This window comes from Sus scrofa, chromosome 13 (assembly GCF_054392235.1).
Source record: "Sus scrofa isolate SSC_HxYL_T2T_F1_AM1 chromosome 13, Sscrofa_HxYL_maternal_Yorkshire_Landrace_v2.0, whole genome shotgun sequence".
In the NCBI taxonomy this organism is placed as follows: domain Eukaryota; kingdom Metazoa; phylum Chordata; class Mammalia; order Artiodactyla; family Suidae; genus Sus; species Sus scrofa.
Window position 1 is genome coordinate 159110629 of NC_139395.1, and position 25070 is coordinate 159135698.

Genomic DNA, 25070 nt, shown 5'->3' on the forward strand with positions numbered 1-25070 from the left:
TTAACCCACTGAGTGAGACCAGGGATCAAACCGGCAACCTCATGGTTCCTAATTGGATTGTTTCCTCTGCACCATGACAGGAACTCCAACTTCTTTCTTCTGCAGTGAAAGAATAATATTATTTTGGTATTAAACAACAAAATTATTTTAAGTTTCTTATGATAATCACATGTGCTTTCATAACTTGATTGTATATGATACAATATTAACTAGTAATATTTTTCTTTATATGGAGGCATCATCAAAAATGTACTTAGTGGAGTTTTTTTCATGGCTTGGCTGTTAAGGATCCTGACTAGGATCCATGATGATGAGGTTTGATCCCTGGCCTCGCTTAGTGTGTTAAGGATCTGGCATTGCCCTGAGCTGTGGTATAGGTTGCAGATGCAGCTCAGATCCTGTGTTGCTGTGGCTGTGGCGTGGGCCAGCAGCTACAGCTCAGATTTGACCCCTACTTAGCCTGGGGACTTCCGTATGCAGCAGCTGTGGCCCTAAAAAGCAAAAACAAAAAAACAAACAAAAACTACTTAGTAAGGTACCATCTGCAACACTAAATATGCTGTAATTACCAACAATGATACATACCTATAAAAAAACAAGTCAGGTAACCAGTATGCTAGAAAAATGTATATTCAAAATGTCCCTGCCACTTTAATAGAATTCTCCAAGAATATTTAATGACACATCATTCTCATAGCTAAATCTCGTCTTCATTCCTGATGACTGTGAATTTCTTCCCAGGAAAGAAGGACAAAATTGCAATTACATAAGAGTAAATATGTGACTAAAAGAGGTGGTGAGTGTAGGTGCAGGTCTTTCCTGTATGACAAGCAGGTATGAGTTTTAATCCCCTAGGGGCAAAAAGAGAAATTTTTTGAAATGAAAAAAGCCCACATTTTAAATGTTCACTAGCTAACATTTAGCTAGAAGGGTCACCAATCATTAAATTATTTTTATAGGCAGTTTAGCAGAAACTGTGTTTCCATGACAACAGACAATATATGGACGGTTAAAAAAAAAGCTAATGAAATTTGTGGTGATCTTAATAATGCTCTATGGAAATCATTCATTAATCTGATTTTCCTATTGCTCAGGCTTCCATGCCAACTGCAGAACCAGCTTTCCTGGGGCTGGCTGATGTTGGAAATAATGCATTTTGAGAGCTCCAAAGTGCTTTTTCCCTAGGGAGGTGAAACAGAGAGTGGTAATCCCGCTTCAACTTCTTTTGTGAGCTGAATATACAAAGAGACCTCTGTACAACCAACCAACAAACAAACCTTAGATGACCTTAGTGTGACTAAGGCAATTTTGGTCAGGGCAGCAGACACAAGTTTTATCCTCATTCTCTTCTGGAATCGACATCAGCAGGTTTGCTCATGAATTAAATATTGTATGAGTAAAAGAGGAATCCAGATGCTTTCTAGATTTCTGAACTAGGCTACTGGATAGATGATGGTAGAAAAGACTAAATAATGAACCAAGTGTGAATAGGGTGATGGGAATAAAACGTTCTTTTTTAGAACCCTCTTCAATCTTCAACAAGACCAATGAATTACATCATGCCTCAACATTTTAGACCTAAATAATATTGCTCTTTCAAAATAATTTACTTCATGCAGACATGGCCCTGGTTTTGCTTTCAATTGAATAATGGGCCTGGGACCCAGAATATGAGCTTATTACCCCTTGAAAAAAATCACTTGTCAATATTGGGGCCTTTTTAACATGTCCTCTATCTAGTTTTTAATTTTTAAACAGTAATCCAGAAGTAGATGCTTTAGAATTACCAAGTCCTGAACAGAATTTAGAATCCATGTGTTTTTGTATCTTGAATGGTCTGTGTTTCCCAGTATCACTTGGCTTTGTGTTTGTTGTGTATAAGTTTGAATCACATTGTTTTGTACCAGTGTGAGGGCTGTAATTATACTTGGCATATCTTTTAGAATCACTATAAACCTCTCCAATGTGTCTTCTCCATGTCTAAATTTCTATTAAACAGACAACATTTTAAAAACAAAATAATAAAAGATATTCATAACTAAAAAACAAAATTCCAACTCTGACACAACTAGTAGGACTCCTGAATAGTGTGTGTCATGTAGGCTTGAAAGATCATTTGCTATTGTTTTCAGTATGACTATGGATTCAGTTGAAGAAGTTTAGAATTATACTTTGAAGAAGTTCAATTGTGCTAGGTCATAGGAATGTTGCTTTAACGTATAGACTTGGGAAAGAAATTAAAGCACTTATTCTATAGGGAGTTCCCTGTGGTGAAGTGGAAACGAATCATCTAGTATCCATGAGGACTGGTATCCAAGATTTGATCCCTGGCCTTGTTCAGTGGGTCAGGGAGCTAGAGTTGCTGTGAGCTATGGTGTAGGTTGCAGATGCGGCTCAGAGCCTGTGTTGCTGTGGCTGTGGTGTAGGCCATCAGCTGTAGATCCAATTTAACCCCTAGCCTGGGAACTTCCGTGTGCCATAGGTGAGGCCCTAAAAAGCAAAAAAAAAAAAAAAAAAAAAAGAAAGACAAAAATTTATTCTACACAAACCTCTGGGTTAAAATACATTTCCTAAAGCAATATCCCATCAGTAAGATTCCAAGCCATGGATGACCTTTTCCAACACCTTATCTTACATCTGATGAGACCAAAATCACATCAGCTTTTAGTCTCAGAAACGTGCAAAATCTTCTGTGGAAATCACACCAACCCAGGATTTCAATCGAACTCTTAAATTGTTTTAATGTTTTTGACGCTTTCCTTTTGACTTCTTTGTGCTTTTCCTTATAAACCTTTTTCCTTGTGATTGATTCTTCCACTTAGTATCAGTGACCTCTTGATCCGGTAAGGATTCTTCTTTCACATGATGTTAGTTTTCCTCAAACCATTAACTGGGCACCAGCTCCACACAAATCTGAGCAGAGTTACCAAGGTGTAGATTGTATCTCCTAAGATCACTTATTTCCATGATCTTCATTATTTTAAAGGCTTTAACACAATTTGCTTCTCCTTGCTGGGAAATTTATGTGCAGATGAATATAGAAAGCTGAAGGGAGTCCATTGGTCATGCTTGTTTATGAGAATCAGGGTCAGGGCAGAGTATAACTAGTTAAGAATTTGTACCAGGATTGACTTAGGAAACTTAGAGGGGAAAAGAACAGTGTCAGATGCTTCAAGATTTAGGAACATTGCTTTGTTTCTCATGGGAACTGTTTGTTTTTTAATAGAAAGTACTTAGAAAACAGAAACTAGAAAGAAATTTGGAAAGAATGGATGTGCTAAATGTAAACTTTTTCTTTGTATACTGTCACCATTAGCAGGAACAATGATTATAACTAATCAAGAGTCTGTCAGCTGCCTTGTGTGGGGATAAGTCTAACAGAAGTTAGTCAACTGAAAAAAAAAATTGAATGTACCAGTTCAATACTTGGGTTAAAATAAATGATCTAAATAAAAGCCTGGGGGTTTCTAAGAGTTATACGTATCTCTACCTTATTTAACTTAGCAAAACCAAGAATAACTTTCCATTGGCTATTTCTCCTGAGTCATGAAAATACTCTAAGGTGATTTGAGTAGAAACAAGTCCTAGTGTCTGATATGGGCTGAATTGTGCTGCTCTTCTCCCAATTCGTATGTCAAAATCCTAACCCCAAATTCCTTCAGAGGCAACATTATTTGGTGATAGGGTCTGGACAGAGGTAATACAGTTAAGGTGAGATCATTAGGATGAGCCCTAATTCAATACAGCAAAAAGGGGAAATTTGGCTACAGTGAAACCCATAGATGATGTGAAGAGACATAGGAAAATGTAGCCATTTATAAGCCAAGGAGAAAGGCCTGGAACAGATCCTTCCTTCATAACCCTGAGAAGAAACCAATCTGGCCAACACCCTGATTTTGGACTTCAAGCTTCCAGAACTCTTAGAAAAATAAATTTCTGTTGTTGTTTAAACCACCCAGTCTGTAGAACTTTGTTACTGCAGCCCTACAAAATAATACAGCACGCAACAGTGGTCCCATCAAGGACCTAAGCCATTGGTTTTGACTGAAGCCTATGGCTTCATCCATCTTGTCTTTGTCAGGGTTGTTGGTGTCCGACTAGGAGGCCAGAAAAAAGATAAAATGTAAGAACCCCAATATGTGGAACCAACAAATGAGACGGGGGAACAGAAACACAGAGCCTTTGCAGTTTGATTACTCTCATGGTTTATTCATATTCAGATTGAAAAAGGAGCCTTAGAGCCGCAAGTTACGCTAATTGGCACATTTGCTTTATTTATTTATTTTCAAAACAAACTGGGTTTTTTGAATTTTTTCCTTTTTGTTCATTCCATCACATTGAAAAGGAGGAAAAGAAAAGTGGTTTTTGAATTCACTTGCTATTTTGGACTCCTCGGATGAACGGAACATTGCACACACACTTGGAACAGAGAGAGATAGGAAAGTGGACTCCCACAGGGCCACACGCACCAGATCAAAAAACTTGGATACAGTGCAAGAATTTCCCAAAATGATTGGATCATCATTACCAAAAACTCGCCATAACAACACCAAGAAACAAAAAATGTTTAAGCCACACTGTTTGACTTGGGATCTTTCCTGCTTTTTTTTTTTTTTTTTAAATGTTTGCCACACAGAGAGAAAGAGGGCTAGTGGGTGGGAGAGGACAGACTCACAGATGTGAGCAGGACAGGGAGGGAAACTTCAGAGTGGAGTTGAGAAGAGGGCGGGGAGAGACAGGGCTCAGGAGAGGGGAGAGTGGGACGTGGAAAGCCATTTCTTAAAGTTCAGGCATGTTCTTGGTCCGCCTCGCGTTCTTCTCCTTTACCCTCATCCTGCCGGGCACTTTCCTTAGGTTTGGTTTCGTCTACAGCTTCTGAGGAGGAAAACAGATAGGGTGGGGGCAGGGGAAGGAGAGTTAGTATTTTGTCTCATTTGTTCAGATGACAGGGCAATACGTTTCTTCTTTTTACCCCTTCGTTAAAGATTTAAGACAAAAAGAGATCGTTGCTATCTCAGTGATGTAATTTCCAGGTTCCGCAGAGTTTACCCTCAGCAGGTTGTCCACTGACACACAGGGAAGAGCTCAGGAACAAAACTGTGACATTGCAGGCAAAGAGTTCACTAGGCAGCAATGACCATTGTCTTTAATCTGTCAGCCTGACAATCAAGGGCTCCACACACATACCCTAATGTGGGGAATCCACATCAATCTGGTGTCTCTTCTCAATCAGTGTCAGACTAATTGTGACAGACACTTTATGTGGATCATCAAACATTCATTCCAACTCTCCCCTTATTTATAGTATTAGAAAGGCTGGCAAGTGAAATGTTTGCATCTCCAGCTCTCTACCCCACTCCCCCGACCCTGCCTGGGGGGATGTCCATGTCAGACAGTGGTGGCCAGTCAGAGAGGGATAGAACTCCTTGGGGAGGACGCCAGAGGAGGTGTTTGCCCTTTCCTTTCTCCTATTCCTGATGACTGGAACAGTACATAGCACCTGGGAGTGTAGCAGCCACCTTGTGACCAGGAAAACAAAAGCTATACATTAAGGATGGTGAACAGAAAGAGAGGAAAAAAACCTACTTGTGACTGACTATATTTCTGGACAATTTTCCTCAGACTTTTTCTTATTTATGTGAGGCTAATAATTAACTTTAAGGCATTGTAGTGGTTTTTAGTCTCTTGCAGCCCAAAAACATTTCAAATGAATATACTTAACCATAAGGGAAGTGTGTTTTGTTTAATAAGAAGGACTTTGTGTCTTCTGAAAGGATTTTTTTTTTTTTCCATAGGAAAGAGGTGATTTTCTAATCACTTTTCTGCCTGGTTTCCTGATGGAACTCCGTTAAGTGATTTCATACCCCAGGCAGCTTATTAACATGCCAGCTAAAGGAAAGTGAATTCATTTTCTCCCACATCATGTCTGTTACTAACCTAACAGTGACAAGGCCCCTAAGACTGCTCCCAGGTTCAGTGATTTGCTAGGAGGACTTACAAGACTTAGTATATAGTCCTATTCATGGCTACAATTTACCACAGTGAAAGGATAGTAAGCCAAAAAAAAAAAAAAAAAAAGTTGTATGGGGCAAATTTTGGAGGAAACCAGGCAAAACCTTCTAAGTATCCTACCCCCATGGAGTCATACAAGATGTATTTAATTCCTCCAGCAATGAATTGTGACATGTGAGATGTCATATACTAGGGAAGCTCACCTGAGCTTACAAGTCCAGAGGTTTTATTGGAAGCTGGTTGGGTAGGTATCCTCTACCTAGCATGTACTAAATCTAGACTCCCTGGAGGAAAACATGCCCAGCATAAATCACATTTTTGGTGCTAAGAGTTTGGGCGCAGGTATCGCTCTTAGGGAATGGTGAGAACCTTCTCAAAATCCAAGGGTCACTTTTTAAACAAGTGTTTCTAAGAATTGAGACATGTTGAGACTAGAGAAATGAGGGGCTTTTTAGGAGACCATTAAAAGAGCTCATGAAACTGTTTGTCTCTTTAAAATCAGTCAGTATTCATATTCAGATAAAACTAAAAATTTATATATTCAAACAAGACCACTGCTGCTAAATGTATTTTTGGAATTCCTTTTTTGGAACACCAAATAAAATTCTTTTAAATCTCTTTATTAGCAGAAAATGCTTATCTTTTTGAAAATAAACGTGGGTTTTTTTGTTTGTTTGTTTCTTTGGTTGTTTTTGTTTTGAATCAAAGAGGCTGACCTGGTAAGTAAGATAGCAATTATGATAGGTCATTTTATCTTACAATAGTTTTTCTTGTCTTTTTATGGCCCCACCTGCAGCATATGGAAGTTCCAGGGCCAGGGGTCAAATCAAAGCTGCAGCTGTGGCCTACACCACAGGAATGCCAGATCCAAGTCACATCTGTGACCTATGCTGCAGCTTGTGGTGATGCCAGATCCTTAACCCACTGAGTGAGGCCAGAGATCAAACTTACATCCTCCCAGGGACAATGTCAGGTCCTTAACTCCTGAGCCACAGTGGGAACTCCCCAAAGTTCTGAAGTCTGATTTATTTTGCGAGGTTTGCAACAGACTATAGGTTAGTTTCAAAATGCAGTTACCTTAGTGAGGCTATTTGCTATGACATAAATATTTTTTAAAAGCGATAACCCTCCAAGGTGACCATTATTAACTCTTGAAGAACCAGTGCACTGATCACAGTTTTCAACAAAAAATTTTTAGATAAAACCAACTCAATTCTGATCTTCATAATATTCTATGTACCAGTGGTGTTCCTAGTAGATTATAGAACTTTGGTGCACTAATGAATCATTTCATTTCCTACCAGAAGAAAGCTTCCATATTTGTTTCAGTTTTGCCTTTTTATATCCATTTGGACTTCTTTCAGAACATTTATTTAGTTCCCTAGCTCTGCCCAAACCTTTGGATACCACAGATATGCCCATAGGCATAATAGTATGGCATAATAATATGGTATAATTATGGCATAATAATACGCCTTACCAGTTCTGAGAAATAACACATTTAGTGCCCTCTTAAAACTGTAGAAGAAAGAGAATATTGATTTAAACTGTCTAGAAGAATATAGAAAGATTAGTTGCAGGAGCAAGAGAAGACTTCAGACCTTCTTACTAAAATAAAATCTTGGGAGCTATTATGTATGATTTGAAGAATAGGAAATGCAAGAGAAAAAGTGAAACTAGGCTGAGAATGAAAGAATATTTGTGGAATAAGGGAAAATAATTCAAAGGGGGAAAACAAAAGAAGAAAGATCCAGATAATCCTGAGAAGCAGCCACACTTTCCATCCCCTGTTGGAGGGAAATCAGGTTAAATCCTTCCAAGTTCCCACACTTTCTCTTGTGATCCTTCACCTGGGTCCTAGAGAAAAGGTGAAACTTGACAGGCATCTGCTTATTCTGATAGGAAACCACTGCTGTCTATTCCCTAGTAAAAGTGCTTCAATATCTACATATTCTTTCAAGTACTTGAAATATAATTATTTATTCATTTAGTTGTTCAATAAATTGTTGTGGAACACCTGCTAGGTGTTGAGAAGAAAGGTGAGAAAAATAGCAAATATCCTGGCTCTTGTTTAAGCCTTTCATAATATATCTTTAACAGGCCATGAATCCATGATTATAGAAGGTCAGCAGTGAGAAGGCCCTCTAAGATCACCCAGTCACTAAACCATAATTCTTTCAGGGTAACAACAGTATCAACTTCTCCTCAACTTTGAGTCCCGCATGTCCAGCACAGAACCTTGTGCAGGAAAGGCCCTTAATAATTATTTGCTGCATGAAAGAATGGATGGACATCCTCATTTTATGGATGAAGAGACTGAAGCTCAGACACATAAAGAGATTTTTCTCTAAGTCATACTATTTGCTCATGTCAAGTCAGGACTAAAATCTGTATCTTCTACTTGTCCTGGGTTTTCCCATTATATCAGGGGGCCACATTTGATGAGAGGAGGTCAAGGTCAAAGCTGTTTTATTCAATTTAGCACTAAAATTGAGTAGTTAGGGTCCTCAGGCTTTAATGCCTACAAAACTTCTGAAGTTAAAAACAAATCATTGGCTCCAAGATGTAAAATTAAAACTGATAAAGTTCAAAAGGAACTTTTTAACAAAAGGATACATCTCAATCTATTAGCTGGAACTCAAGTCAACCGAACATGTACAATTTTATATACATTATATTTTACATGAGATAAGAGTAATTTTTTTACTTTTGGATACTGTTGAATATTACACAAAGGAGTCATCTTTGTGTTAGAAGTAATGGTGACTATAAATAAATATAGTATAAATAAGGTATGTCAAGTTAGTGGAATCAGTGAAATTTTTATAGATCCCCAGGAAATTATGGGGAGGAAAATATATGCAAGGGGGAAACATGTATCGATAGCCATTTGAAACTGTGCGGTGGTAGCCTTAAAAGACTAAACGGAGGGAGTTCCCATTGTGGCACAGCGGAAACAAACCCGACTGGTATCCATGAGGATGCTGGTTCAATTCCTGGCCTCACTCAGTGGATCGGGGATCCAGCATGCTGTGAGCTATGGTGTAGATGCCAGACGCGGCTCAGATCCCACGTTGCTGTGGCTGTGGTGTAGGCCAGCAGCTGTAGCTCCAATTCGACCCCTAGCCTGGGAACTTCCATATGCCTCGGGTGCAGCCCTAAAAAGCAAACAAACAAACAAAAGTAAAAGAGTAAGGGGACTGGGTGGTTTATTTCACAGTGGTCCTTGAAATATGTACATCTAACTGGCTCTCTGATTCTTGCTGAAATAGAATTTGGAAGCAGCTCTTGCCTTCATGCATTCCATTCATTTCCTCGAAAGGGTGAGAATAGCACGTCTGCGCATTCTGTTGGTGAGCAAATACCAGGAGCATATGCAGCAGCGGCTGCTCGTGCGCTCAGCCAGGCAGCCGGCTGCAATGCTGCTGGAGCGATGGCGGTGTTCCCAGCTGCCGTCGCCTACACTGAGCAATAATGGCCCTGTTTACTGGCTCGGGTCCAGGCCCCTCCACAGCCCTACATTACTGAAATTAGGTTGAGTGGATTTCCCAGTAAAACATTACCTCTTGGGACTTGCCCAGCTCTCCCCAGCCTTGTCAACATTGATTAAATAGAAGCTGCTATCATCCTGGGGCCATGCCCACAATTACTCTACCCATCACCACTGGGCTGGAGTGTTTGCTTCCTTTCTCTATTTTCACTTTCCCTGAATATTAAGTATCATCACCTCAAAGGCTCAAAGGAAATTATTAAAAAAAAAAAAATCTGCAGCTAAATCACATATGTTCCTCTCTTACTTACATGGTCTTCTTCTTGAATTGTGTGCCAGACGTCAGTCTGGAGTGTCTGTCTAGAGCCTGGATCATGGCTTTTGGGTGGTCACCTTTAGATCTTTTTAATTTTTTGTTTTTACCATGTTTTACATTTTAAGTTCCTTTCAAAACGCTGACTCGTATACACCTGATGTCAGTAGCAGGTTACAAATATCACCTGTGCCCTACTCCTTGTTTTCTAAGACTGTGAAAGAGAATAATCCAATTGTTTATCACATTCCTTACTTGAGGATTTCAAAGAGTGGCAAACAAAATGTTAACCAAGGAGAAAACTCAGAGGCAAAGTCCCAGTAAAATCTGAAACATACATATACATGTCTGCTTCTCTCAAAAGTTTCTGCCTAGGACTAAGCTGATTTCTATCTAACCTTGCTACTGATTAGTCATATGGCCCCAGAGAAGTTAACTTTCCCTTTGCCTCTGTGTTCTAATCCATAAAAAGTATAGATAATAATGACTGTCCCACCTATTGAAGGAAGGTATTTAAAAGCAATTTATATGATTTAAGGTGTAGAATTTAGTACGTTGAGATTTTAATCCAACCTCTGGGATTTGGGTTAAAAAACACCCATCAAATTAACATTCTCATCCCAGGAGGAAAACAACAACAGCAACAACAACAACAAACAAAATAAAACTTCTTCCTCAGGTAAATGATTAAGAGGACTTCTCCCGAAATGCAAATCAAAACTACAATGAGGTACCACCCCACAGGGGTCAGAATGGCCATCATTTAGAAGTCTCCAGGAGTTCCTGTTGTGGCTCAGTGGTTAATGAATCTGACTAGCATCCACGAGGATGAAGGTTCCATCCCTGGCCTTGCTCAGTGTGTTAAGAACCTGGCGTTGCTGTGAGCTGCGGTGTAGGACGCATATGCAGCTCAGATTCTGAGTTGCTGTAGCTGTGGCATAGGCCAGCAGCTGACCTCTAGCCTGGGAACCTCCATATGCAGGGGGTGCGGCCCTAAAAGCCCAAAAAAAAAAAAAAAAGAACACTACAAATAACAAATGCTGGAGAGAGTGTGGAGAAAGGGCACCTGTTGGTGGGAATGTGAGTTGGTACAGTCACTATGGAGGTTCCTCAAAAAACTGAAAATAAAAGATCATATGACCCAGCAATCCCACTTCTGGGCATATATCTAGACAAAACCATACAAAGATACATGGAGTTCCCTTTGTGGACCAGTGGTAACGAACCTGACTAGTATCCATGAGGATGTGGGTTCGATCCCTGGCCTTGCTCAGTGGGTTAAGGATCTGGCATTGCCATCAGCTGCTGTGTTGGTCACAGATGCAGCGTGGGTCTTATGTTGCTGCAGCTGTGGTGTAGGCTGGCAGCTGCAGCTCTGATTCAACCCCTAGCCTGGGAACTTCCATATGCTGTGGAAGAAAGAAAGAAAGAAAGACGCACCCCCTACCCCCATGTTCCTAGCAGCATGATTCACAATAGCCAAGACATGGAAACAACCTAAATGTCCATGAGGGATGAATGGATGAAGAAGATGTGCTACATACAGACAATGAAATACTACTCAGCCTTAAAAAAGAATGAAATGCTGCCATTTGCAGCAGCATAGATGCAACTAGAGATTATCACTAAGTGAAGTAAGTCAGAAAGAGAAAGACAAATACCATATGACATATGACATCACTTACATGGGATATCTAAAGTGTGGCACAACTGCACCTATCCACAAAATAGAAACAGACTCACTGACAGAGAATAGGCTTGTGGTTACCAAGGAAGTAGTGAGGAAGAGATGGAATGGGAGTTTGGGGTTAGTAGATGTAGATTATCACATATGGAAGGGATAAACAACAAGGTCATAATGTATAGCACAAGGAATTATATTCAATATATTGAGATAAATTATAATGGAAAAGAATATAAAAAAAAGAATGTATATATATATATATAACTGAATCACTTTGCTGTATAGCAGGAATTAACTCAGCATTGTAAATCAACCACACTTCAGTAAAAAAGAGGACTTCTCCCCTAGAATGATTCTATAAAATCTATTACTAAGAGTAGAAGTGATTCGGAGTTCTGCTATGGCACAACAGGCTGGGCAGTGTCTCTGCAGCACCAGGATGCAGGTCTGATCCCTGGCCCAGTGCAGAGGGTTAAAGGATCTGGCATTGCCACAGCTGAGGCATAGGCTGCAACTCAGACGTGGATCTGATCCCTGGCCCAGGAGATCCACATACTGTACTATGGAGGCTGAAAAAGAAAAAAGTGATTTGTTAATTAATAGAGCTACTCTGTTACAGAAATTGAGAAAGCATCTAGGATTTTTAACCACCAGAACAAAACTTCAGTGTTTTTTTTTTTTTCCTGAAATAAAAATGACCCAGATAGTTTTGAAATTAAAGCAAAAGTCAAAGGAGATGCAAATTGACTAGCCTTGAAAACTTCCTTAAACATTCTCTATACAAAATACCTATCAGGAGTACCTTGATGGCTTAGTGGTTAAGGATCAGCCATTGTCACTGGTATGGCACAGGTTCGATCCTTACTTCTGCATGATGCAAGTATGGCCAAAAAAAAAAAAAAAAATGTCTATCAAACCATCAAAAATTAGTTTTTTAATCTTCTTTCCCCATTTGAAACATGCAGAAAGGTAAAAAAATACAATTGATATGGCTTGCATAAAATTGCCCTAAATCACTTTTGGAATGAGATGCAATAAGTATATAAAATTAAATGGTGTTAACACTATTTCTTACCATTATCACAATGAATAAGTCAACTTTCAAATGCTTGAAAATAAAAATAAAAATTTGTGGGTATTTCCACTCTAGTATAACAGTCAAGAAGACTCTCTCCTGTACAGCTCCTGCCACCAGTTACATTGTATTGAGCTGGCAGTTGAACCTGTCAGCTGAGGCATTGCTGACCCTATGTGGGAGGAATGTCAGTATAAAGAGTGACGGCTCCTACGACACTGAGACTTTTTTTTTGAGGACGGTTGATTTAAAATGTTGTGCCAATTTCTTCTGAAGAGCAAAGCGACCCAGTCATTCATATATATACATATATACATACACATATATATATACACACACACATACATACACACACACACACACACACACACACACATATATACCTTTTTTTCTCATATTTCATCACATTCTATCCCAAGAGACCGGATATAGTTCCCTGGGCTATACAGGAGGATCTCCTTGTTTATCCATTCTAAATGTAGGAGTTCCCGTCGTGGCGCAGTGGTTGACGAGTCCGACTGGGAACCATGAGGTTGCGGGTTCGGTCCCTGCCCTTGCTCAGTGGGTTAACGATCCGGTGTTGCCGTGAGCTGTGGTGTAGGTTGCAGACGCGGCTCAGATCCCGCGTTGCTGTGTCTGGCGTAGGCCGGTGGCTACAGCTCCAATTCGACCCCTAGCCTGGGAGTCTCCATATGCCGCGGGAGCGGCCCAAGAAATAGCAAAAAAAAAAAAAAAAAAAAAAAAAAGACAAATAAATAAATAAATGTAATGGAGGCATTTTGAAAAGGGGCGTGTCAGGGATAGAAAAGTGATGTTGTGATATCGTGTTGCCAGTAGTGACTACGAGAAGCAGTTCAGCCTAGAAATTTACTCTTTTCTGTAGATTACATATATTTTTCTAAAAGTTCAAAATCCCATCTGACCAGCGTTCAATTCTGCATCTCCCCTTTCACTTCATAGTATCCCAGTTGAGGAGAATCTAACTCGGAGAAAATCTTAGTTGTATCTGTCTAGCCTTTACAAACTCAATTGTCTAAGGGACCAGGAAGATTATATTAGCGTGAAAATCTGGCCATAGGTCAAACCATAGTGTTCATGGGGAAGTGGAGAGAGCAGGCATTGACTAAAGGCATTTAAAAATTTTAAAACACTATCACTGGAAAAATAAAAAACACTATCACTGGAAAAATAAAGGCATTAAAAATTTAAAAACACTATCACTGGAAAATGTAAAACACTATCACTGGAAAAATAAAAAACACTATCACTGGAAAAAATTTTAAAACACTATCACCAGAAAAATAAAAAACACTATCACTGGAAAAAATTTTAAAACACTATCACTGGAAAAATAAAAAGGGATGGAGTATCTGGAGTAAGACTATTAAATTATACCAGGAAGATACATTTCTGGATTCTGACTTCAAAATGGAAGAGATTCCCTTTAATCAGAATGAAAGATAGTCATACTGTATTTGTCTTCAAGAACTAACTCCAAGTCAGAAGGTCTAAATAATAGTGGTGACCTTTTCCACTATGCTAAATTTAAATTACATCTAAAAAATTTTTTTTGGTGAATGAAGCAAAAAATAATAACTATTTCATATCTTATAAATAGCCTACCTAAGCAAAAAGAGATAACAAAAAAACCATTTCTCAATATTAACTCTCCCCTCACTTGTTCAAATATTCTCAACACCTCTACATCCCTACCTATGCCTTCCAGGTAGGGATGCTCCTCGTTACAGATGCTGTTGGTGACACTCTCAGATTCCCTTTACCAGGCTCATGTCCCATCCCCCAACTGCTGGAGGTGATGGCTGCCAATGACCCACACCGCTCCTCCTCAGCTGGAGGGGGGATGTAAACTGAAGCACCTCAACCTGAGAGGTCACATTCCTTGTGCTCCCCACAACTCCAGACAAGACAGTCTCTGCCTATGATTTAATCTGTGCTTCAGCGCTTTTTGTGGGATGAGGCTGAGACCACACTTTTCCTGAATCCACTTTGCCTGGTTTCTTCTCCTAGCTTCGTCTCTTTCCTTATTCCCTTCTAGATTTCCACTAAAAAATTATTTGCACAAGAGTCCCTTCTTAGGTTCTGATTCTAGGGGATGGGAGGAAAATTATTCCCTTAACCAAAAATTAAGGACTGGAGTTGGGAGGCAGGCTAATCAATTTCCTTAGTCAATGAACACAGCAAGTCTTTAAGGTTTGAATAATTTGGGTTTGCTGCTTAGTAAGCCTTCACACCTGTTTCCATACCTCCAAAATGACCAAGAATTAATCACTTCCTTCTCTTTATTTGTACGGAAATTATATCCCTTGCATTATAGGCTAGTTTATGATATCTTTTCTAGTCTTTTTGACTGTGAACTAATTTCTCAAATGAAAAGTCTGATTCATTTGTAAGAATTTAAATTGGACAAATGCAGAGTTGTTGTTGTTGTTCTTGTCATTGTTGACTGATGAATCCCAAATGCCTAGAAAAGTGACTGGCAAATATATATGTTTTAATGAATCAAGGCATCTATATTAACATCAATTCCTAGTATCATGATTATTATAAGATAGGCATTTAATACTTATAGGAGAGAAGAAAGAAATGGAAAAAGGGGATAATTCCAAACATGCTTTGTGTCATGTAGAAAAAACCTTAACTACTACCTCAAACAAAAAATTGTGGACCTGTATTGTCATCATGACCAAATGATAGAGGTTTGTCTGAATTTCAAAATACTGTATTATGAAAAGGAACCCCTGGAGTTCCCATTGTGGCTCAGTGGTTAATGAACCTGACTAGGAACCATGAGGTTGTGGGTTCGATCCCTGGGCTCGCTCAGTGGGTTAAGGATCTAGCGTTGCCGTGAGCTGTGGTATAGGTAGCAGACACGGCTCAGATCCCACGTTGCTGTGGCTCTGGCGTAGGCTGGTGGCTACAGCTCTGATTCGACCCCTAGCCTGGGAACCTCCATATGCCCCAGGAGCGGCCCAAGAAAATGGCAAAATAAATAAATAAATAAATAAAAATAAAAATGAACCCTAGTATTATTCTGCTTTGTAGGCATGGAAAGTATTAGTCCATCACTTTTTTTTTCTACCAATTTTATGTCTTCTAATTTGTTATCAAATTATTCAGATACAAAAAGCCCAAATGTAAAAAACAGGTATCTATTATAAGCATCTCTGTTTTTAGGTGGTTCATAGTAGTGGTTAAGAGAGCTGGTTTTAGAGGCAGGCTATTTGCATTTAGACTCTTAACTCTGACACAAAGACTTAGAATAAGTTATTTAACCTCTATCAACTTTCCTTCTCTGCAGTTGGTATTAATATTGGTATCCGACCTCATGGGGTTTTTATAACATTTAAATGTGTGAATTATTTAAGGCACTTAATAATAAGTGGCATGTTTCAGTAACTGCTTAATAAATATTGGCAATTATTATTAAGCGACTGGATGGGAACTAACATTGGTGTGACATTTACTACGTGCCAAGGCTGGTGCTAAGGGCTTTGACATATTGGTATTTAATATATCATCCCTGCTTTCCTATTTCTTTGTCAGTAAAGTGGAAATAATAATATCTCATAGATTTGTGGTGACCATTAAATGAGAGGAAAAAAACAAAAAGAAGACCTAACACAGTACCACTACCTTGCTCACCTATATGCCTAATAAATGAAAGTTACATTCCCTCTTTCTTCACTAATTCATGCTTACCCAATCTTAGCCCACAGTCAAAGAAAAACTTTCTTCAAGTATCCCAAGAAAGGAAAAGAGAAGTCTGTGCCTTATAAAGATTTTGCTTATAGAGTTAAAAAAAAAAAAAAATTCATTCTCTGAAGAAAAAAAAAAAAAAAAAAAAGCTTAGAAGTCAAGGTCCAACATCCAAAAATGATTACAAAGGCAAAGCTGATTGCAGGCCAAATTTGAGGGGCATGATTCTGTAAGGCAAGAATCAAGGGTGCTATATAGTAACGTAATGTCTCAAAAGGCAGGAACTTCTCTGCTATTGCTTCTACTTAAAGAGAAAACAATCTTCACCATTTCACACCTAAGGAACAGCAGTCAGTTGACTGGCTTAGCTCCATTTGATTCCCTCCAGTTTGGAGCAAAAGTACACTGAATGAGCAAGAACAAAGGCTCTGCCTGCCCCCAGATGTGTAGCAAATCTTGCATCCAATAGGCAAGTTACAAAGGGATGGCAATTTTCTAGGTTTAAGACAGTCCATCCAATTTTAAGAAAAATTCCTGGATTCCATAATAATTACTGAACCCTAAACTTGAAAGAAACTTAGGACTTCTTGTCCCTTAACCTTCAGAAAAATGATCAGATAAAGTGAGCTTTTTCAGCTTTATGATGAGAAGGAACTTTTCATTTCCGGGAAGGCTTGCAGTCATCTGTGGAAAAGGCATGTTTCAGGGGAGAAATCCCTGAGGCCATGTGGAAGACTGCTCTGATGGGGTTATTCTTTCTTTCATTTCTGGGACTTCTCAAACAGGGGATTCGAGCAGACTTTGAAGAATAAAGAGATGAAAGATGGAGTAAGAAGTGGCCACTTTCTTAAAAGAATTCCAGGCAAAAAAATGTCATACTTCTTCTGGAATCTTGATGAAACATGATTGAAGTTAGCATGGTTTTCCCCCAAAGATTATCTATAATTCCTTCTCCTGTATTTCAGAAAAGGTTAATAATTTTCTAAAAAATCAAACCTAATGTTAATTATTTAGATCCATACTTAGGAGATGAGGAACTGTCAAATAGGCTAATTGTGTCTGTTCGTCATTTTTCATTAAATCTACTCTCTTAGCTATTCTTTCTTGAAGTTTTTCACATTTATTAAAACAGGCTGTATAGGTATTGTACCAGCCATTTCAAAAGACTGTGTTTCCTTAGGCATTTCTGTTATACTCATTGTCTTCCAAAACGAGCCATCCTAGATCTTATATAGAGATCAGTTACAAGTGTCATAATTTGGGAGTTCCCGTCGTGGCGCAGTGGTTAACGAATCCAACTAGGAACCATGAGGTTGCGGGTTCGGTCCCTGCCCTTGCTCAGTGGGTTAAGGATCTGGCATTGCTGTGAGCTGTGGTGTAGGTTGCAGACGCGGCTCGGATCCTGCGTTGCTGTGGCTCTGGTGTAGGCCGGAGGCTACAGCTCCAATTTGACCCCTAGCCTGGGAACCTCCATATGCCACGGGAGCGGCCCAAGAAATAGCTAAAAAAACAAACAAACAAAAAAAAACAAGTGTCATAATTTGTGTTTGTCAGACCTTGAGTGAACTACTCTTTAGGTTATATTGGTTTTCATTTCAAAATTCAACTAATGATTTGTATTGTTTTAACATAGAGTTAATATGCCTTATTACAAAAAAAATTCCAAATATTTTTCAACATTTGTCTTTTTTTTTTTTTTTTTTTGGTTTTTAGGGCCGCATCTGTAGCACATGGGAGTTCCCAGGCTAGGGGTCAAATTGGAACTGTAGCTTCCCTGCCAGCCTACACCACAGCCACAGCAATGTGGGATCTGAGCCATTTCTGTGACCTACACCACAGCTCAAGGCAACACCGGATCCCTGACCCACCGAGCAAGGCCAGGGACCAAACAGGAATCCTCACAGATACTAATCCGATTGTTTTCCCACTGCACCACAATGGGAACTCCCTCAATATTTGTTTTTAGAAGCAAGAGCAGATCTAGATTTGCCAATATCAAATATTTGATCTGATATTTGATTAAATGATTTGATTTATCTGGCTCCACAATTAAAATACAGAAACCCAGGCTAGAAATAATAATTCTAACTCTGTAAGAGTCACTCCAATAACAACTACAGATGCCTAAAATTTTTTTCCTACTGGTGAATATCTATTGCCTGGGTAACATTTAAATTTGAAAATAAAAACACTATGTTTATGAGTCATATTCAGCTCATGCCTTGCCATGTCTCACCATGATGTGTTTGGGTAGTACTTAAGATTAGCTAGACAATTATTTATCTGTGTTGCTTAATCTTCCCTTATGGCTGTATCTCCACAGCACAAGGAAAATGAAAGACTTGGCAGTTGTCTTCTAATTTTATCAATGCAAATGGATAAACCACATAATTCAGGACAAAAAATACAAAATCTGTATACATTGTCACGGAACGAGCGTGTAATTGTTTGTAAAATTACAGACTAGCAACAAATGAAGAAGATCTTAGAGATTATCTGATCTTGGCCCTTCACTCCCTCTGAGAACAACTGAAGATGGAGTGTTTCTTTGACTTGCCCAAAGTCTAATAGCTAATTAGAATTCAGGGATCCTCCCATAGTGCCATCATGCCTCTCACAGCTTTTGGGGATGATGAATTCCACTGCCTGATTACAAGGTGCATCTCTCTGCGGTAATCCCAAGTGCACTGTGTAAATTTATTCCTCAGTCCCTCCCCCTTCCTTCTCTGCCCCATCACTCTTCCTCACTCCCTCCATTCCTTTTCTCCTTTGTGAAATAAGAGATAAACTTAATATAAGTTTGCATTAAGGGCTGCCCAATGTCATTTTAGGTATTCTGGAGGCTTGCAGAACCAGGACTGAGGATTACTGTTGTGGCAACTTCAACCCATTATGCACAGATTGTGAGAGGTGATGGAGATATTCTATGTGGAAAGGGGGAAACATGGGGACCTCTGAAATGAGTGGCTTAGGATGAGTAGTTATCACTGATTATGGTAGGTTCCACAGATTTAGATGACTGAAGAGTTACTAAATAATGAAATTCCTCAAGGAGCTTAAATACAAATACTCTCATACCTAGGAATCTGTAAGAGAGCAGTACTATGTCCTGAGAAGAGGAAATAAAAGTGCCTATCATTCCTCATTCACCACCCCTCCACTTCCCAGTGAAAGCAGAGTGTTAAAAAGCCAACTGAGAATGTTTAACTCAATTTTGAAATTAATTTTAAAAATGTTATTGTAACAAGAAAGCCACATAAAGGGTGTTTGTGTTATATGTTTGCACATGGGTAAATAGATGCAATCCTCATCTCTCACTGGGACGATTCATTTTTCACTCATTGTGTGTTTTGGCTTCCTGGGGCCTGTCCAATTATGGCACTGGCTTTGAGTGAAAAATTGCTTTAAGAATCAATAGCACTCACTGGAACACAACCAGAACTATATCGAAAAAGTAATATTCATATTCGTACAGATTTCTTTCTTTTCAGTTAAAGATGTCAAAGCTCTTTGCTTACATTTAGTGGCAGAGAATGTAATAGCCTTGGCTATTTGAGGACTCTGGGACAATGAGTGGTTAAAGAATAAAGACTCATGGTGAGGGAGTTCCTGTTGTGGCTCAGCAGATTAAGAACCTGACATAGTGTCTGTGAGGATGCAAGTTCGATCCCTGGCCTTACTCAGTGGGTTAAGGATCCTGGTGTTGCTGCAAACTGCAGGATAGGTCACAGATGTGGCTCAAATCCAGTACTGCCTTGGCTGTGGTGCAGGCCAGCAACTGCAGCTCTGATTTGACCCCTAGCCTGGAAACTTCCATATGCCGCAGATGTAGCCATTAAAAAAAATGAAAGAAAGGAAGGTTAAAACGTTCATGGTGAGACTGTTGCTTACCTGAGACAGAACTATAGAACCATACCTGTCTGCCTATCATATAACACCGCCATTGGAAAAATCATCCTGCTGAAGGCTTTCTCTCTTTTCTCTACCCAGGCTTCTTTCTCTAGCAAAATCATTTTTAAAGACACAATCTATCTTAAACTCTTTTCCTTCTTTCAAAACCCTATGTATTTGAAAGTAATCAGACTACATACAGTAACCTTAGAGCAGAAAGGAGCTCTGGAGACCCATGAGCAACAACTTACCTACCACAGGAATGCCCCGGAATCCCCGAAGCGATGGGTAGCCTCTGCTACCACAGGCCACTCCAGCTCTAACTGTACAATTACTCCTGGGGGTCAGCTAAAATCTATCTCCTCTAAGCTTTTATGGAGTTTTACACAGGATAAAATACATCCTTGATATGTGTTCTTTTGTAAAAGACACTCCATAAATACAAAAAAGACAGCCTCTTCTTCAAGTTTACCCACTGTTCTTTTCCTTTTCAATCAACAAACTCCATGAAAGGATAAACTGTAATTATGCCATCTTTTCTTTATCTCACCTTCCTTATTTCTCTAAGAGCTGATTTTACCATTTTTCTCAAAGTGCTCTCCTTTAATTCACCTTCCCTCCAAAATTATATCCAAATCCTAAGGTCTTTTCTCATTTACCATTGTTCTTGATCTTTTCCTGAATACTCCTTTTGACAGTGTTGACCTATACTTCAGCTCTCTGCTCCAGAAAACAGTGGCAGTTAAGAAATTCTCCCAGCCTTTTCTTTTCTGAAGTCTTCCCATCCTTTCATGCTCTAGAAAGTAGCTTACTGTGAAACACCTTTCTCCATATGATCTGCTGCCCACTCTTTCTCACAACCCCAGAAGACTTATCAGTGACTCCCTTGTTCACCTGTAACAAGTCCAAATACAGATCTTTCCTTCTATGCCAAACCTACTGACAAAGCCAGACACAGACCCTTGAACTTTCTTTGTTTCGTGAATGAGTAACTGAGATTAAAATTGTTTGTCCCTCTGAAACATGGTAGAAATAGAGATAAACAAATCTGATTCAGTCCACTGACTAGACTTCTGCTGATTGCAAAATAACCCCAGTTATAAACCTTCCCACCTGTGACTTGTCTTCTCCTCCTATGAAAGTCTAAGGGAAAGTCACCTTGCCAAGACACTATGATCTTGAGAGCTGGGGTCCCTATTGTGATAGCCTGAACAAAATGATCTCCTGAATTGTCATTGTACTTTTGTTTTTGACATCTTCTTAAAATATTCCCTTTTTCTTAACTTCAATGAAGACTGTGTTCTGGGCTTATGTTTGCTGTTTCCTGGCTTTTCTTTTGCCATTCTGGGTCTAGTTTTTATTCCCTATCCCTAACAATCTACGATTCAATTCTACATTCTCTTTGTAGGCTCTGCTGCAGATAACTCATTCTCTCTAAAGACATCAACCCACCTGTACTTCTTTGCACTGCCTACTACTGCCTATCATATAACAGGATTGAGGGTAGCCTTAAGGAAGCACAGCTTTGCTTTTCCCTGGATGCCATCATGAAACAAGTGTCATTTTATGGTTAGGCATCTCAACAAAGATTTTCCAGAAGGAAGGTAAAATGAAGTAAGCACCACTGTTTAGATAGCCAGGCAAGAGAAATATTTGGCCATGGGATAGTTTAGACAAGGCCCATACTTAGTCTGCATTCAGATTTGGTGATTATGGTGGTCTTGTGTTGTCCTGAACCATCACACAATGTCCAGCGTTGGTGGTCTACAAAACTGTGTAGGTTAATAGAATACTAAGGACCATTTGGGAGGGCCAGGCCAGCTGCTAGCTGTCAGGAGTGGCTTTTCTCATTCCTGGGAGAAACAGGGGAAAAAATAAACTTGACTTTTCTAGATCTGAGGTGTCAGTGTTAAGGTCCTTCCTTGTATCTGCCATATCCCACTCCAGAGGTCTCCATCTAGTAATACTTATGAATGTGAGTCCCCTGAGCATAGAAAAAGAAATTACATTGATTGCCCAGAGAGAGAAAAGATTCCAGCTCAACCCAGTGCCACCAGCTGAAGCCCTATCCTGAAAGGCTTTTACTGGCTCTTAAAGATGCTTATGGCTCCCAATGGACTAGTGGCACTGTTTCCTAATTTAAAATATTTTAATTAAATAAAATCCTTCCTGAGGAAGAAAGAGCAAGCCACATTGGGTCTGTCACTTCAGTCATCTTCTCACTTCACTGATAGGAGGAAACAGCAAGTTTGGGTTTTTCTCCCTCTCTGTTTCCCCCTCCTTCCTTTAATGGCCTGTCAAAAGGAAATTCCATCCTGTGTTGGCATTAGTGCCTGCTGTAAATAAAGAGGAAATGGGAGGAAAGAGGAGGTGGGAGGGAGGAGTGTGTGTGATAGAAGCTAGATCCTTGCAGCTCAATTGCAAGGCATCTCTCAGAGTGTCTAGACACCAGCTGCCTGGTAACCATGGAAACCCACAACTTTGGCGGATGGGCTGAGGAGTAACGACTCTCAGGAGATCCTGTTGGGAATGTGGTGGAGGGGGTAGATGAAGGAAGGTTGGGAGTAAAGGCGGAGAGAGTGTTAGAGTCATGGGGGAGAGCAACAGAAAACACAACTCTCTGTGCAAGGGGGGTGTTTACCTTGTTACCACTTTTCTCATGCACATTCCACACGTGGTGACGAGGTACAAACCTGCCATACTTGGCAGGTGTCGACACGGGTTGCTAAGGATGAATAGCTGAGCTGGAATGATTATATTCCCATCAACCTCCTGCCAATGCCAAAGCGCCTCCTCAGTAAACCAAAGCTTTCCACAGTAAACAGACACGATCAACAACCGCCTGAGGAAATCTCAAGAGTGGGAAATTCCAGTCCCCCAAGAATGGCTGCTGCTTTTACACGTGCTCAAAGATGAAAGTTAATCACAACTCTGTACCTGATGTGTCTGCCCTTCCCACTGCCCCCATTTTCCTTTGTCTTGGCCAAGGGTTGGGCTGCTGTTCCAATAAAGGAGGCTGGTGGTGGGACTGCTGAGGGAATGTGTGAGAAATGAAGAGATATCCATTTTCTCTTGGATCCATTCTCTCTTGTCTAATGACAGACATCACCATGTAAACATATTTCATTCCCTTCCCATACAGATGTCTGTCATTAGAGGTTTCCAATCCACAGATTTTACAGCTTTTCAGTTGCTTTTTGTAGCTGTGTTTCCTCCCCACCCGCCATTCCTTGTGGATGGAGATTTTTAGGTAGCACTGGCACCCCTCTCCGCCAACCCTTCTCATCACCTAATTCTTCGTGCACTCCCACCCCTACCCACATGGCTCCACTCCACTTCCTTGACAGAGTACCACCATGTACAAGCACACTCCCAGAGACCTCCTATCCCTTTCATCAGTCAGCACAGCCTTTTCTCACCAAAGTTTGTCTACAGCTACACAACCTAAATGTACTGGCCGCCTCACAGTGTTTTCAGGCAATCTTACCCACCACAGTTAGAGTCTAACAGAAGACCTGCTGATTTTATTGGCATTATCTGGGTCACAAAACTGTTTTCTAACTGCGAAAAGCTAGTAGATGGTATGAGAATTAATCTTTGGACTCTGATCAAAACCAGCATATACACACATACATATATTCTATAAATTTTTATGCAGTGGTTCCTCTGAAGAAATGCTCCTGTATGAAAAAAATTTTCCAGTCATTTTGAGCTATAATCAACACATGGGCTAATTCAACATACATACATATATATATATATTTTTTTTGGTCTTTTGTCCTTTTAGGGCCACACCCACAGCATATGGAGGTTCCCAGGCTAGGGGTCTAATCGGAGCTATTGCCGCCAGCCTACACCAAAGTCACAGCCACGCCAGATCCAAGATGCATCTGCGACCTAGACTGAAGCTCACAGCAACACCGGATCCTTAACCCACTGAGCGAGACCAGGGATCAAACCTGCAACCTCATGGTTCCTAGTCGGATTCATTAACCATTGAGCCACGATGGGAACTCCCCAACATATTTTTAAAAGGCCACTGATAGGTAAATACTGAGTTAACTATCATTTGTGACAAGTAGAACATTTTAATCCCCTAGAGTCTCTCTGTTTGACATTAAAACTGCCATGACCTTGATTTGATGATCTAACCTCAGAGAAAGGCAGCTCCCTCCTAAGCAAAGATGTGTTTGCGTCATCTATTTCCAGTCAGGGCAGAATTCCCAGCAGTTTGGAAACGCTAAAATGGTTCTCTTGTAGAGAGGTACCTTTGCAGGGGGAGATGAAACCACTTTCTCTCCATAACTTGTGCTCCATGTAGGGACTGACTCTAAAACAGTAAGACCAGGACACAGATCTGGTTCTCTGGTGCCACTAACAGCCCAGTTATAGTCACCCCCAGCTGCCAGCATCTTCCAGTCCTGAAGAGGGATGGCTCGATGTGTGAGAACTAGAGGAATCTCCAAGGAACTTGCAAGAGCAAAGGAAGATGGCGGAACGTCTGCCCAGGTGGCAGAGGAGGTTTCCACAGTGGCAATGAGGAGTAAACCAACTAAAGGTGAGAGGGAATTGGGGCCCTCTCTGCCGCCTGTGCATTGTAGACAACTCAGGAGGTAGATAGCCTGAGGTCAAATCGAGAACCCACTGTTTCCAAATGTTATACTCTGAGCACATTATATTACTTCTCTGCACCTTGATTTCTTCATCTATAGAACGGGGATGGTACCTACTTCACAGAGATGTTGTAAAATATAAGATGTATAAAATGCTTACTAAGTATTACCTAGATTAGTCCATGTGATCACTTCTCTTAATTGTTGATGAGTTAGAGTCCTTGTGAACAGGGTTCTGGAGACTAAAAGCATTAAAAAAATTGTTATCTGAACAA

The 25070-nt window shown here is 40.0% G+C and overlaps 1 protein-coding gene across 1 annotated transcript in view; it reads right to left on the minus strand.

Moving 5' to 3' along the window:
- Positions 1–4188: 4188 nt before the first annotated feature.
- GAP43 (growth associated protein 43) overlaps positions 4189–25070 on the minus strand; it is a 93813-nt gene continuing 72931 nt past the window's right edge. The window contains exon 3 of the mRNA NM_001244335.1: positions 4189–4875. Within this exon, the coding sequence (NP_001231264.1) occupies positions 4787–4875 (89 nt within the window). The 3' untranslated portion in view covers positions 4189–4786. The remainder of the gene's footprint in view (positions 4876–25070) is intronic.